Source organism: Phaenicophaeus curvirostris, chromosome 3, assembly GCF_032191515.1.
Source record: "Phaenicophaeus curvirostris isolate KB17595 chromosome 3, BPBGC_Pcur_1.0, whole genome shotgun sequence".
NCBI lineage: Eukaryota > Metazoa > Chordata > Aves > Cuculiformes > Cuculidae > Phaenicophaeus > Phaenicophaeus curvirostris.
The window spans coordinates 74,808,350-74,820,299 of NC_091394.1; the positions used below are offsets into that span (position 1 = coordinate 74,808,350).

Below are 11,950 nucleotides of genomic sequence, written 5' to 3' on the forward strand. Positions count from 1 at the left end.
CGTGCCTCTCGGGACCCCTTCCCACGTGGCTTTCCTGAATTCCTTTTCTTCAGTACTGTGAAGAAACATAGTCCTGAATGTTCCAGGTCATTTTAGTCCTCCCTGTCTGTAAAGATACTGCTCTGTTTTTTTTAGTGGGAAATTACCAGGACCTTTGTACTCAACATATCTTAGGATCAAGGTAAATATTTCTGTTTGATTTGTTGTTTGGTAAAATAATGCTTCCTAACATCCAGCTTGATTCAACTGCACAAATCCGGTAGTTTATTCTGTCGTCATCCTTGTTCTATTAAATAGCTGTTTTTTCCAGAGATTTTTTTTTTAATCGGGGTTAATCTCCCCAGATGCTTGGTTGTATAACAGCATCCTGTATTTTAGTGTGCAATGCTACATAATGAATTCCTGAGAACAGAATTCATGGCTTTTTTAATCACAGAAACTGTCAGAATGGTAGAACTCTTAGGACCCCAACATTAAATCCTTCATTTGGTGATTTTATTTTACGTGTTTGAAGTCAGTTTCTGATAACAGGTCTCGGTTAATTCTGCAGTTTCCTATTCCCGAGTAAGACATTTCTCTTTGAATTTGTTCAGCTCAGGAACCTGGTTTCTGTCTTACTAAAGATGTAATAATCAAGGTTGATACAACTCTAGAAAAATCCGTGTATACTGGATCAGGATACTGGCTGTTTTCTAACAGTAAAATCTTAACAGGCCCCATCCACTTCTTGAGTCAGTGGCTGTATCTTATCATGGGTGTTCTTGAATGTGGCAAAGAGGTCTGGTGAAAAGAAAATATTTCCTTCCTATGCAGGCACCACAGCTCTTCCTGCCAAACGAAAAGGAAAGGCTCGGGCTCTGTTGCTGCTCCCAGGCCAGCTGCACATTCTCCCTGTTTATTTTGTATTCTGGAGAAAGCATCACAAATATCTCTTTCTGCAATTGGTCCTCGTTTTGCTCTGAGCGTGCTGAGTCAGGACAATAGTGGCAGCCCTGTCTACCCTCTCAAAGGGGATTGCTTTCCTGTGAAGTTAACATTTGCCAGGAGTGCAGTACAGTAAGGAGGAAGAGAAGAGAAATGGTGCAGTATCACCTGTACCTTGAGTTGCTACAGTGCTATCTTGCTTCCCGGCCACAAGGCTGGTGCTTTGCTTTTTTGCTGGTGTTGGAAGTGGAACAAATCTTGAAAACGTGCTTTCAAAGGCATCAATGGAAGGGCTGATTTGTTCTAGTGTTGAAAAGAAGCTATGTGATGCAGTGAATGCTTAGCATGGTGAGTGGGGTTTATCAGCGAATTAGTGAACAGGATATGGAATAAGAAAATTCAAGTTATGACTTCAGTCACAAGAGAGTTTTAAGTGACCTCAGAAAATATAGCAGCACTTTGAATTGCAAATGACTGGAGGTTGCTTGAATAAGCAATCCATGTCTCCTTTGTATCCCCCAGGGGCTCTCTGGGATGATGGATGCCTTATTCTGCCCTTAGGGACAATGTTGTGAATGGAGGCATTAAATACCTGTCAAACAAGGTAGTCTTAATTTGTCTGCTTTCACTGGTATTCTCATTTTATTTCTTGGTAGCATTTGGTGCCATAGACGAAATTCTGTTAATCGGTTCTGATAATTTATAGTTCTACATCATACAGAAACTTGTCTTATTTCTCCTTTTTAGTGTGGAGGATTTTTTATATATTTTTCTCAGACTGGTGCTAACGTACAGGTTGTTCCTCTCAGAAAAGCAACCAGCAAATCTATTCCTAGCTGCTAATTACATGTTTGAAAATTTCCATGTCTAGTTAGCCTGGTCCATGTAAAGCAGCAGTCTAGCGGGTGTCCTCCTCAGTGACCTTATGTGTTTTGTGTATGTTTGATCTCCGGTCTTACTTGGTTTTGGCTAAGCACAGAATTATATCTCCATCTTACTCTTCAGAGCAGTTCACTGGAGTGTGTTCCAGAGTCTGATTCCACTCAGACTTGCAGGTTTGGGCTAGCAAAACATAAGAATTGTATTAGTCCTGTAACAGATCAATCATATTTTGTCCATGGTCAGTAACAGGTATGGGATTAAAAGTCGTGAATGAATTGAAACATACCAACCATCATTTGCATAGCGATCCTATTGGTTTCCCACTTTGCCATGTTATAGTCTCAGAAAAAGCAAAGAAAATAATTTTCAAGGAAAAATGCAAAAACCTCAACCATCACTTCTGAGAAATGCATCCTCCAGATTGTCCCTGTTTCCCTCACAGTTTAGCCTTTGAATATCTGCATCTTATTTTGGTTCTCTTCAGTGTCAAAATGTTCAGTGGTACGAAAAAGTGCTTCCCAGCCATAAACACAGGAACTGCTATACTGCAGGAGGGGAGGGTCACGCACTTCTGTCTTTGTCTCTTTTAAAAACACATTTGCCTCTGTGTTTTTCAGTGGAAGACACCAGAGGAACCAATTACATTATTATGAGCAGTATGCCATATTAATGAGGATTTTCTTTTCTTATTGCTCTGATGCTGGGATAAGAACTACAAAGGTTCAGTTATAAAAGGATTTAGAAGAGATATGGTGTTATGCAATGTTCTCAGGGCCTATTTTCCATTACGTTTGCTGGTGGTGGTTGTGCATTCTCAGGACTACATTTGTCTTTCTACCTCAAAACATCCCCATCTTTTTTCAGCTTTCACAAGTCTTCCTCTAAATCTGCAGATTATTTTTTTCTGAATGTGGCTGACCCTCAACCACTTTGAATCCACTCACATTAATCCAGTAATAGACTGTGATAACTGACATCTATAGGCACAAATTACAACAAAATATACACAGTTTATGGTTCAGGCTATACATTGGTTGGCATTTGCCTTTATAGATATGCAACAATTTGTAGCTAATAATTCACTGATTTATGTTCTTAGCTGAAGCAAACAGTGTTCAGCATTCTGCTCCAATAGGGGCAAGTTACATATTCAGTGGGTTAACCTATGGATATGTTAGATTCCCTGTGCTAGGATAGGCCCCTCTATATCCAGTCAGAAAAGCAGCATAGATGTGCATTTCTGTTTTGTGGATAAAAACAAGCTTGGAGTCTTTAAAGAAGGATGCTGGTTTTCCTTCTTCATACAAGGGGAAGGACTTCTGAAACCTTTAACTGTGCAGTAGTAAGTGGTGTCAACAGTAGAAGACAACTTGTAAGTAGTAGCTGTTCCTGTATAACCTGCTGTAAGGTCAAGGAACAACTACCCAGGAGCCACTGCCTGGAGTTTAGGATTGTTTTGCTCAGTGCATCTCAGGCTGAGCACAATCCCTTCTTACTCAGGCTATTCAAACTTTCTATTTTATAAATCTGAAGACTCCAAAGGAATAAAAAAAAAGTATGTAAAGCTGTAACTGTTAGTCACTATCCAGAAAGCTGGAATTTGGCTGAAAACAGAAATCTTTTTGGTTTTGTTGTACATAATGCAAAAACCCTGCAGTTTATTTCAAATTGCAGGTAGGCCACATGTGACAAGAGAGGGTGTTTTTGTTAGTTTCGCTCTAATTGATTTGTCCTTTTACTAAATTAGCTCTGTTATGAGCCTGAACGTATTTTCTTTAAGCACTGAATCGGTCTGCTCACTTAACCTTCATGTTCAGTTACGACTTGCTCCAAGAGGTTGAAAGATCTCCTTTTCGCAAATAGCCGCAAATGCACGTCTTCTATTTGCTTTTCCCTATGGGCAGTATCTTAGCAGGAACAAATTAGGTCAATTTGGCATACAGATCTGTTATGCAAACATCTTGATGAATTCACTGAGATATTCAGTACAGCATCATAAAAATAGGACCGAAAGGGACCCTGGGAAGTAAGTAAAGTACCAGACCATCTACTAGAAGAATCAAGTATAGCCGTAGCATTTAGTTACCCACTTTATGGATGAAATGTTATGCATAAATGGATTATGTTGTGCATTAAATAACAGGATTTTTTTTTTTTATTGTCAGAGATTTGGAATTCATAATTTATTATAGTTTAGGAAGATGGCAGAAGGGACTCAAATATTATTTCTCTTTTATGTTTTTCAGGATTTACATCTATTCTCCAGGATTATTTTAAAGCAAAATAAAGGAGAATGTTTTAAATTATATTGAGTTGCCGGTGGAGCAAGAAGGGTAACACATCCACAGGTGATTCAGTCATATAGTGACTGTCACCATGTTTGCTGCCTACTGCTGCTTGGTCTTTAATCTGTGCCAGCGGGGAAGTGCTGTAATAGGGAGGAGAAATTTTGTATGCTGATCTGTCTCGTATTGTTTTCTACATCAGAATCATAGTGCTTTGGAGAATCAAAGCCAAAATGTTGAGGCTAGGATGGGGAGATTGTTTAGGTTTCTCTCAGTGTATAGCTTTTTAAAAAAACAAAATGTAAAACACTTGAAAATTCAGAGCGCGTGTCTGGTTTTGCCAGAGTGTATCTTGATGCCGTCCCTGGACATATTACTGCGTTCTGTGTAATCAGTTAAGGCTGAAGCGTGAAAGCTTAGGTTTTGTAATTTCACACCTTCTATAGTTACCCCAGGCACAGCAAAACATTGTGGTCTAGGACATCCATGCCTATTTAGATTGCCATGCTTCAACAAGCGTTAAATTGAATGAAGAGGAAAGAAAAATAGTTAAGACATAACTCTTGGGCTTCTACAGTGCCAGAAAGACCCTGTTCCTTCAACAAAGTCTGGTGTTCTGGTTTAGAAGAGTGCTCTCAAGTTTTAACCAAAAAGTCCAGGCAAAAGTTGGCTGCTGTTTTCACTATACAAATCTAGAGATGCCCAGATTCAGTCCAACAGATATTTTCACTCTGACTAAAATAAACCTTCAACACCACCACATTCCTCCCATAAACCCCACCCCATACTCCATGAGGCAAAGCTGGGTGTGCGTAACTGGCTTCATAGCTGATGCAGTGTTTCGAAACGAGTGGTCTGAACTGTAGCTGCAGAAGTTGCATGAAATCTGCCTGTCTGCCCACAAACACTGCTTTTTGTGTAGCGTAAGTGAAGGACAGAAACAACTACTCTGACGCAGAGGAGAAATTCACTCCATAAATCTAAATTCACAGTGAAATTAACTCTGCTGCCCAACAGCTGCCACCAATCTTTATGGAGTTCTGCCTTTAAAGTTCTTGAGGTGCCTGCAGCCATGTCTCTGGGCTGGCTCAGAGCTGTCTCAGGAAGGGCTGTTCGATATTTATTTCACTACCACATCATACAGGCTCTGGATACATAGTGTCCCCCTGCTGAGGCCTCTTGATGTGACTGCATGGCTGGGCTTTCACTGAATACAGCCATGGCTGTGGTCCTTCACAGGCACCCCAGGAACTCAGACCCCAGCTCAGCTTCTCTTTAGCTTGTAGCACTTCCGAGGCCTAGCTGAAGGGTGCCGTGTCCACCAGGAGATAGCTGACCTGAAGCTATGGGAGATGCAAATACGCTGCTCTGTGTGACCCAGTTTTTTCCGTGGGAGCTATTGCACAATAGAGCACAGGGTTCATGATGCATTTGGAAAGAGGTGAGAGGAACTGTAACCATACAGGTTTAGTGTTTGTGTTTGTCACCTCTGAGAGGAGAACAAGTGCTGGTGTCTGCTTCTCAGCCTGAGAACTAGGCATTTATGTACCTTTTAGATGTGGATTTGGGCCTCTGTCCTTTGGGAAGCTTCATTGCAAGTGACTCATGGAGGGATAGAGGTCTGACACTCCTTCCCTGTCAGCCCATGGTCAGACACTGTCATCTTTGTTTAAAAATCCCCAGAGGTTCAAATACAGCATGACATCAGTTTGTTGCCTTCTAATGTCACGATACATAAAAGCACTCTAAAGATTTGTCCATCCACATTCTCTTAATTGAGTTATTGGCCTGATTCTGGGCCCCTCGCTATAAGAAGAATGTTGAGGCTCTGGAGCGAGTCCAGAGAAGAGCAACGAAGCTGGTGAAGGGGCTGGAGAACAAGTCTTACGAGGAGCGGCTGAGGGAACTGGGGTTGTTTAGCCTAGAGAAGAGGAGGCTGAGGGGAGACCTCATTGCTCTCTATAACTACCTGAAAGGAGGTTGTAGAGAGGAGGGAGCTGGCTTCTTCTCCCAAGTGACAGGGGACAGGACAAGGGCCTCAAGCTCCACCAGGGGAGGTTCAGACTGGATATCAGGAAAAAAAATTTCACAGAAGGTGTCATTGGGCACTGGCAGAGGCTGCCCAGGGAGGTGGTTGAGTCTCCATCCCTGGAGGTGTTTAAGGGATGGGTGGACAAGGTGCTCAGGGACATAGTTTAGTGGCAGAAAGGAATGGTTGGACTCAATGATCCAATGGATCTTTTTCAACCTGGTGATTTTATGATTATATTGCTCATTACTGCCCAGGTGGAACACTGGAGTTCATCCTCTTAAACCATAGCTCTGACCAGGACAGTTAAAAGACAGAATTCTACATTTTGGTGTATGGTTTATTCAGAAATGAATACACGGGACTCCTGAACTCCTTCAGTGTTTTTTAGAACCCTCCAAAAAGCTGGATTAATATGATTGGCATACTTAGCAAATCCTGCAGCCTAAACTTTTAGTAAGGTAATATGCTTTGAACTGCAAAAATGCTATACCTTTATGGCACTTGGAAAGCCAAAAAGTACAAAATTTAGCATCTATTGAGGATTTTACCTTAAAAAAATCTGGTTTATGAGATTATTTTCCTAATAAGGAGAATCATCTTCCACTGACAATAGTACAAGATCAGAATTCAGCGTTATGGATTATTTAATGAATGATAAACTGAAAAAAGACACAAAAATTGGAAGGGACAGAACGAGACACATCTGTCCCTAGGAAATATAGAGTTATTTCTGGTTCAGTTTCTGAGTCCTTTCTTCTAAGGCTGCTGGCTACCAGTTTGCTTGTGGAAACTGAGGAAAAATAATGCTATTTGGAAGAGAACTTAGTTTCTGCAATGAAAATGGGATGAATACCAAATAAATAGATGGTTGTTCTATGTTTATATGATTTTTTACTACAAACATTATTTCTAGGGAAAGGCCACCCTTATGGCCGCTTCTTTGCCAAGTTCTTTCATACCTTGGGCATACAATGAGTGTGGCCTCTTGGTTGGGATGCAGCCTCTTTCATGGGATGAATTTTCATACCATGAAAACTCAGAGCACAAATGATGAATTTTGTTAGTTTTCCCTTGGCCGAACAGAAAATGCCCTCAAATAGTTCTGAAGTGATTTTGAATACACAGATGCTGAGCAGAAATCCTTAATGTGTCTAAATCAGTGATCCCTTCCTGTCAATGTCAGAGAAGCAATCTATCAGAAAATGAGCTTGTCTTGAGCCTTTATGGCTCCGTTTTTTATTACGATTTGGTGTTAAATGGTTATTGCTGACGGTCATCTGTAGGGTACGTACAGAAGAGGGGCAGAAGGAAAGAATACTGCATTGCAGTCGGCCTTGCTCGCACTTCAAAAATAACCTATCAATATGCAATTCAGTGTTTAAGGTAGGTTAAAATGTTGAACTCCAGTAGTATCTGTATATGGACAGAGCTCACCAAAAACTGAGACAAAACCTGAAGATAGCCATCTGAATTCAAGTTCACAGTTTGGGGCTAAATTTCCAGAACACATTTAAGCAATTTTAACCCAGAGAGGCTAGGAGTCAATCTGTGATCTTGAATTTGGGTCTCCAGGTTTAGTTTCTATTGCACATGTACAGATACTGGGTCTCACAATAATACATCTGTGCAAGCTCTTCATTATGCGACAGTACAAATAATTTTAATGCAGCTCTCAAAACCTCTGCAACTATTTTTCTTGGAAGATATCTAACAGCCAGAAATTCATGTTACTAACAGAAGCTTGACAAGATATTTCAAAATGATTAAAAATTACAGATGGTCCTGCTTTACTAGATATGTTGTTTATAATAAATGAGACAGACAAACATTGTGTTTTTTCACAGAAAAAAAATGCCCAGACATTTATATGTTTTTATTTTAAGGGAAATGCTTAAAACCAATTATCAAATTATGTTCTTTTGGCTGCCACTTTGCATTAATGATAAATGCAAAATAAGAATCATAACATGTATCAACTTTATGAGTATTAAACGCAGCTCCATAAAAATGGTGTTAGAATCTTTATTTCTCACAAGTCTATTTCCATTGCAACTCTGGTCTGTTTGCTACTAACATTTTTTTTTCCTACGCTGATAGTAAAATTCTAACCTCTCCATGGTCCCAATTGACAGTAAAGTACTCATCGACCTGAGTTCTGTCTAGAAAACCAAAGTGTTCAGAGATCACTACCAACAAGTTTCTGTGATTCATCTTTGGCTCTGGTCAGCTGCTTCATCGGCTGTGGGTTTTCCAAGAATTAACTGCTCAAAGGTTAGCAAGCAGGTGTAATCATTTTCTAAGTACACACTATATTCTTAGGTATGCTGGATCCTATAGAATAGCAAGATTTGAGTAATGTCTATTTATAGGTTATATATTTTAATTTGTTTTGAAATATTAATTGAGTCATTCAGTCATTGAGAGATGAATTTTCAAAGAATTGACAAAAATTTTCAAAGAATTTCAAAAATTCGACATGTTATGAAGATGGAAAAAAGGGAATTAGATTTAGGGATTCTTTACCAGCTGCTGTCTACTAAGGAACATATTAATTGCAATGTCTATCACTTGAAGCCCACATTCCTCCCTCCTCCTCAAGAAGAAGACTTATTAGAAGCTCAGTTAATGAGATAAATACGTAATTGCTCTATTTTTACTTGTTTTTCTTAAGCTTCCACTAGTGGTCACTGATGGGGACGGGGCATAAAGTTCCACGGACATCAAACACTGCTTGTGGCTGCTTGTTGAGTTTCAAGAACAGAGTGGTCTCTTTGAGCACTGCAGAACCTTATTTGTTTTATGTTTATTTTTCCTTCTATTTTTGTGATAACAGTGATAAAGAAAACTCAAATATTGTGCAGAAATGCTCTAAAAAAGTAAAAATGTTGACAGATAACATATATGGGCCTACATTAGGGCTTAAAAGCCACCACAATATTGTTCAGATAAAGGAAAAGCATAAATAAAAAATGTTCTTCATGCGTGCTTGGTTTTCTAGCTATTGCCTGCTTTCTGCATAGAATCCAATTGGCTTTCCGTGAGTTTCTTGTCTTGGTGGGACATTTACTGCCCTTCACCAAATGCTTTCTCCTGAGCACTGCTCGTCGGCTCTTTATCGGGTTGGAAAGGGTCAGATCTGTTACTTGCAGAAAGGATGTGGGTTCAGCAGTCCAGCTTGCTTTGGTTCTGCAAATTTACTCATGGAGCTGGAAGCATTTCCAGACTTAGGTTAGTGGTCTTTTACAGTTGTCTGTGTCCCTTGTCACACCCCCACACAGAATCTTTTAAATGTGACCTGTATCGTGACAATTAAAGAGTGCCATTCCTTCATTTCTGTCCTTCAATTAACCCTTCGGGCAGCATTTGGCTCCAGCTGAATGCTGCGTAGATTTGAGGGGAGAAGCAAACAGCCACACCACAGTGCTGTTGGGTGGGAGGACACGGGTGCTCTACCTCATTGACCCAGCTCGGTGATGCGGCTCCCACCTCTCTGTGCCCCTGTCTGATCTGGGAGAACATTCAGATGAAATTCAGAAACTTCAGTGTGTTTGTTGTTACTGCTGGAAAGCCCCACTGCCTAACTACTATTTTTTTACCCAGAAAAGCCAGCCTCATTATTGCCCAATAATGTGAAATTTGTAAAATGAAACCTTGCTGTATTGCATGTAAGTGAAACTTTCTTTAAAAAAGCCCCTCGGGCCATTTTCCAGAGCACAGGCTCTGGCACCCTAGCAGTGCCCAAAATTGCAGTGCCCAGCAGTCCAGTTACCTCTGGAACAGGGAATCTTTACCCCCTTCCCTACCATACCACAGCTCCCCTCCCACTCCAGCAGCACCCATCAACATCTGGAGATCTTGGAAGGGACAGATTAGCTGCGGATCAGCAGGGCAGATTTGGGAAGTATTGCTCTGGATAGGTTGATGTGTAGATAGGAAGAGTGCTCATACAGAGGAGGGAAGGGGCTCATTGCGTGTATGGCTGTGGTGGTGCTCCTGGTGGGAGTCGGACCAGCAGCCCAGGCGTGGTTTCTCTAAGCTGACTGTCAGCTTTGACAACTAAAACATGTTAACAACTCCCTTCTGAGTGCTGAACAAGGTTTATGTAGAGAAAGGCGATGGAAAATGTGACCGTCCTTATTTACTTCAAGAAATTCTTCACAATGAGAGTGGTGATGCACTGCCACTAGTTTCCCAGGGAAGCTGTGGATGCCCTCTCCCTGGAGCTGTTCAAGGCTGGACTGGATGAGCCTTGAGAAGCCTGATGGGAGATGTCTGGTGGGAGATGGTCTGGTGGGAGATGGTCTGGTGGGAGATTGCTGGTAGGAGATGTCTGGTGGGAGATGGTCTGGTGGGAGATGTCTGGTGGGAGACGGTCTGGTGGGAGATGTCTGGTGGGAGATGTCTGGTGGGAGACAGTCTGGTGGGAGATGTCTGGTGGGAGATGTCTGGTGGGAGACGGTCTGGTAGGAGACGGTCTGGTGGGAGACTGCTGGTAGATGCCTGGTGAGAGACGGTCTGGTGGGAGATGGTCTGGTAGGAAATTGCTGGTAGGAGATGTCTGGTGAGAGACGGTCTGGTGGGAGATGGTCTGGTAGGAGATGTCTGGTGGGAGATGGTTTGGTGGGAGATGTCTGGTGGGAGATGTCTGGTGGGAGACGGTCTGGTAGGAGATGGTCTGGTGGGAGACTGCTAGTAGGAGATGTCTGGTGGGAGACGTCTGGTGAGAGATGGTCTGGTGGGAGATGTCTGGTGGGAGACGGTCTGGTAGGAGACGGTCTGGTAGGAGATGGTCTGGTGGGAGATTGCTGGTAGGAGATGACTGGTGGGAGACGGTCTGGTGGGAGATGTCTGGTGGGAGATGGTCTGGTGGGAGATTGCTGGTAGGAGATGTCTGGCGAGAGACGGTCTGGTGGGAGATGGTCTGGTAGGAGGTGTCTGGTGGGAGATGTCTGGTGGGAGATGTCTGGTGGGAGGCGGTCTGTTGGGAGATTGCTGGTAGGAGATGTCTGGCGAGAGACGGTCTGGTGGGAGATGGTCTGGTAGGAGGTGTCTGGTGGGAGATGTCTGGTGGGAGGCAGTCTGTTGGGAGATTGCTGGTAGGAGATGTCTGGCGAGAGACGGTCTGGTGGGAGATGGTCTGGTAGGAGGTGTCTGGTGGGAGGTGTCTGGTGGGAGATGTCTGGTGGGAGATGTCTGGTGGGAGGAGGTCTGTTGGGAGATTGCTGGTAGGAGATGTCTGGTGAGAGACAGTCTGGTGGGAGATGGTCTGGTAGGAGATTGCTGGTAGGAGATGTCTGGTGAGAGACGGTCTGGTGGGAGATGTCTGGTGGGAGATGTCTGGTAGGAGATGGTTTGGTGGGAGATGTCTGGTGGGAGATGATCTGGTGGGAGATGTTTGATGGGAGATGTCTGGTGGGAGATGGTTTGGTGGGAGATGTCTGGTGGGAGACGGTCTGGTAGGAGACGGTCTGGTAGGCGATGGTCTGGTGGGAGATTGCTGGTAGGAGATGTCTGGTGAGAGACGGTCTGGTAGGAGATTGCTGGTAGGAGATGACTGGTGGGAGATGGTCTGGTGGGAGATGGTCTGGTGGGAGATGTCTGGTGGGAGATGTCTGGTGGGAGACAGTCTGGTAGGAGACGGTCTGGTGGGAGATTGCTGGTAGGAGATGTCTGGTGAGAGATGGTCTGGTGAGAGACGGTCTGGTAGGAGATGTCTGGTGGGAGATGTCTGGTGGGAGCCCATCCTGACTCTTGCAGGGGTCTTTGCTTGCCCCTACAGCCTTCCAGCCCCTGGAAGGGCTACAGGGAAGCTAGGGAGGGACTTCTT

At 43.0% G+C, this 11,950-nt stretch overlaps 1 protein-coding gene across 1 annotated transcript; it reads right to left on the reverse strand.

Annotated features, from left to right (window-relative positions):
• Window positions 1-10,306: 10,306 nt before the first annotated feature.
• LOC138718680 (uncharacterized) lies at window positions 10,307-11,866 on the reverse strand. Its single transcript, XM_069853180.1, has one exon. It carries the CDS (start codon window positions 11,864-11,866, stop codon window positions 10,307-10,309), a length of 1,560 nt encoding a protein of 519 aa, XP_069709281.1.
• Between the last annotated feature and the right edge of the window lie 84 nt (window positions 11,867-11,950).